The sequence below is a fragment of the Antrostomus carolinensis genome, unplaced genomic scaffold, assembly GCF_000700745.2.
Source record: "Antrostomus carolinensis isolate BGI_N321 unplaced genomic scaffold, ASM70074v2 scaffold19428, whole genome shotgun sequence".
Lineage (NCBI taxonomy): Eukaryota > Metazoa > Chordata > Aves > Caprimulgiformes > Caprimulgidae > Antrostomus > Antrostomus carolinensis.
The window spans coordinates 5,182-8,127 of record NW_010331132.1 but is presented as its reverse complement, the minus strand read 5'-3'; the positions used below and the strand labels follow the sequence as shown (position 1 = coordinate 8,127).

Sequence of the window (2,946 nt, the reverse complement as noted above, 5' to 3'; positions counted from 1 at the left end):
CCGTCCGAGCCGCAGGGCTCTGCTGGGCTCTCAGCAAGGGCTCACCATGGAAGTAGTCGCGGAGCTCCCGGGTGTTGGACAGGGACTGGATGACGCTGTTCATGAAGCAGGTGTTGCCCAGGTTCACCAGTCCCGTGAAGCCAGGCAGGCACACCTTCTTCTTCTCGTCTTCATCCTCATCATCCTCCACACTCTCAGTGCTCACGGGGCTGTGCGTCATTGGCGGCACCATGCACGTCGGTTTGGGCTGTCAGGGCAGAGGCAGGTGTGAGTGCTGCGCTCAGGGGTCTCTCTGGGAACACCAGGGGAACCCAAAAGCCCAAGGCAGCTCTCATATGGCTGAGCTGGAGCCATCACACCATCTCCCACCAGGACTGGGATAGACAGACCAACCGCTGCCCCCAGTCCTGCCAGCTGTGACTGAGGAGTGCTGTCTCCTCCTCAAGGAACAGTTTGCTGCTCCCCAGAGCAACACTGAGGAGGTGGGGTCCCACAAGAAGGACAAGTGGGCCCCTCTTTCCCCCCACCCATGTCAAATCCAGTGTGTTCCCACTCACCGAGGGGATGTGCGGCTCTTGCTTCACTGCCACATGCTCTGGGGCCGTACGGGCTGCCACACCATCCAGACCCCCATCTTCCACACGTGGCTTCTCTTTGTCACTGGCTCGGGCCTCCCCCTTGCTGGACAGGGGGTGCTGGTTACTGCCCGGGGGTTTCTTGTCCAGAGGGGTAGGGCCTGTAGGCATGGCAACCTTTGCACCACCCACTGCACCTTAAAAAGGGGGAAGGGTTGGCCTGTGGTTAGCAGCCCCACGCGCTGCCCACGGCGGGGCTGTGCTTGGTCCGTGCTCACACACAGGCTCTCTCCTACCCCTCTTCCCCACGAGCAAGGGGAACAGCAGTGCCCTTCCCCTAGCGCCTGGCTCACCCTGCCCTGCACCCCTCCTGCCTGCACCCGCTCAGCCCCTCTCCTTCCCAACAACCCCACGCCAGAGGATCTGGCACCATCCAGCTGCTGCCGGTGGTGAGGAGGACCCATGCCCCTCTGGGGTGCAGCAGGCAGGCAAGACAGGAAGGCAGGGTGCAGACCTCGTGTGGCTGGGGCCTCCAGCCCGCCCCAGCGCTGGCTCTGGCGTTTCTTCAGGCAGACGTCGATGCGAGACACCGTGAAGTTGTACGTGCACTGGTCCGGCTCAATAAGGTTCCTGCAAGACATGCAGCAAGTCAGGGGTGTCCCGGGTCCCCCAGCAGCCTCAGATGGGCCAAAGCCTCTGCAAGGCACGGCCACGGCCTCCAGGCAGTAGGGACCCAGCTCAATAAGGTTCCTGCAAGACATGCAGCAAGTCAGGGGTGTCCCGGGTCCCCCAGCAGCCTCAGATGGGCCAAAGCCTCTGCAAGGCACGGCCACGGCCTCCAGGCAGTAGGGACCCAGCTAGCACCAATCCCAAGGCAGACCTGGCAAAGCAGGGTGGAAACCCTCAAGTCTGGCCACGCTGAGGACACGGAGGGCCCTTTTCCTGGCAGATCCATCCCTGTGCCCCCTCCCACTGGACATCCCACCCAAAAGTGCACACAGGCTGGTCTGTCTCTGTCCCCAAGAGCTCTAGAACAGGCTAGGGGAGAACTGTGGGCAAGGAGGCACTGGGATTTCCTCCCCTGCAAGCCACCAGACAGAGCTAAGGCAGCCCAGGCTTGGGGCATTAGGGCAGCATGGTGTGAGGGAGACCCCCCCGTGCAGAAAGGAGCATTCCCTGCACAGACCCCCCAGCTGGGACTGGCTCCTGCTCCCGCTCTGCATTCTCAGCTCCTGCCCCAGCATGGGCTAGAAGGATGGGAGCCATACCTGAGCTTCACCTGCCACCGGAACACTGTGTGGGGCCCACAGCCAGGATGGAGGCGAAGGAAGTTTGTGTCGCTGCAAAGAAATCGGGAGCGAGTGAGAAGTGAACAAATAAGCAGCCTGGTCACAGGCAGGAGCTGCGCAGAGCCTGGCGCCGTCCCGAGGCACGGCCGTACCTCGTCTGGAACACCAGCGTGAAGTCTTGCTCCCGGAACAACACCTTGGATGTCTCCTTGTGGATCTCTTTCACATAGACATGCACTACCACCAGGTCATTGCCCTTCTCGTATGAGTCATTCTTGACAAAGGACAGGCTCACAAAAGGCTCTGGCTCTGAGAAAGGAAAGCCATGGAGAGAGACGTTACCCTCCTTGCACACTGAGGCACCACTGCGGGCCGGCCCAAGCGATGGCCTGAGCAGATGGACCTTCCTGACCAGGCCAACCCCTGAGCTCTGGCCACTCACCATCAGCTGCTGCTTCCAGAGCCACATCATCCTTGGACCAGTCCCTCTTCTCATTGTCTCTGCCCAGGGGAGGGGTGGCCGCTGTGACGGCCTTAGAGCTCTCTCCCAGGGCAGGTGTGCAGTCTCGGCCCCGCAAGGCCTCAGCAGGGCTGGCTGGCTGCAGGACCCTCTTCTCCACACAGGGGGCAACACGGTGGGGGAACACCTCGGTGGTAGCCATGAGAGGTGGCATCTCCACGGGAACAGTCTCCTTGGCCAAAACCACAGCCTTTCAAGACAGAGGGACACAGTGAAAAACAGACACGGTCCTCCCTGAGTTGCCCTAGTCCACCCACTGCGACTCCTGCTGCCACCAGGCAGACACAGCCCCCGCTGCCCACTCCCCCCACACATCCCACGCTGGGCTCGGCCCTGTTAGCACCACAGCCCAGTGACTGTGGAGTCTTCATGTCACCCTCTCCTCCACCACAGCCAGGACCACATCAGCCCTCAGCACCACCCATGGGGCCCCAGAGCCCATCTCATCAGCAGGGATGGGTCCCCGTTTGAGCAGCACCCCTGCACGGGGGCCGAGGGAGCAGGGGTGCCCCGTTCGGCCGGGTGCTCAAGTACATTCTCCAGCGGGGGTGGGAGGTCCGCG

The 2,946-nt window shown here is 62.2% G+C and overlaps 1 protein-coding gene across 1 annotated transcript in view; it reads right to left on the bottom strand.

Annotated features, from left to right (window-relative positions):
• USP19 (ubiquitin specific peptidase 19) overlaps positions 1 to 2,946 on the bottom strand; it is a gene marked incomplete at its 3' end in the record, with an annotated part of 8,646 nt that overhangs the window by 1,152 nt on the left and 4,548 nt on the right. Inside the window, exons 6-11 of the mRNA XM_029086259.1 lie at positions 2,307 to 2,574; positions 2,017 to 2,173; positions 1,844 to 1,915; positions 1,090 to 1,205; positions 558 to 772; positions 46 to 247 (exon numbers count right to left, since the gene is read on the bottom strand). Of these exons, the coding sequence (XP_028942092.1) occupies positions 46 to 247; positions 558 to 772; positions 1,090 to 1,205; positions 1,844 to 1,915; positions 2,017 to 2,173; positions 2,307 to 2,574 (1,030 nt within the window). The remainder of the gene's footprint in view (positions 1 to 45; positions 248 to 557; positions 773 to 1,089; positions 1,206 to 1,843; positions 1,916 to 2,016; positions 2,174 to 2,306; positions 2,575 to 2,946) is intronic.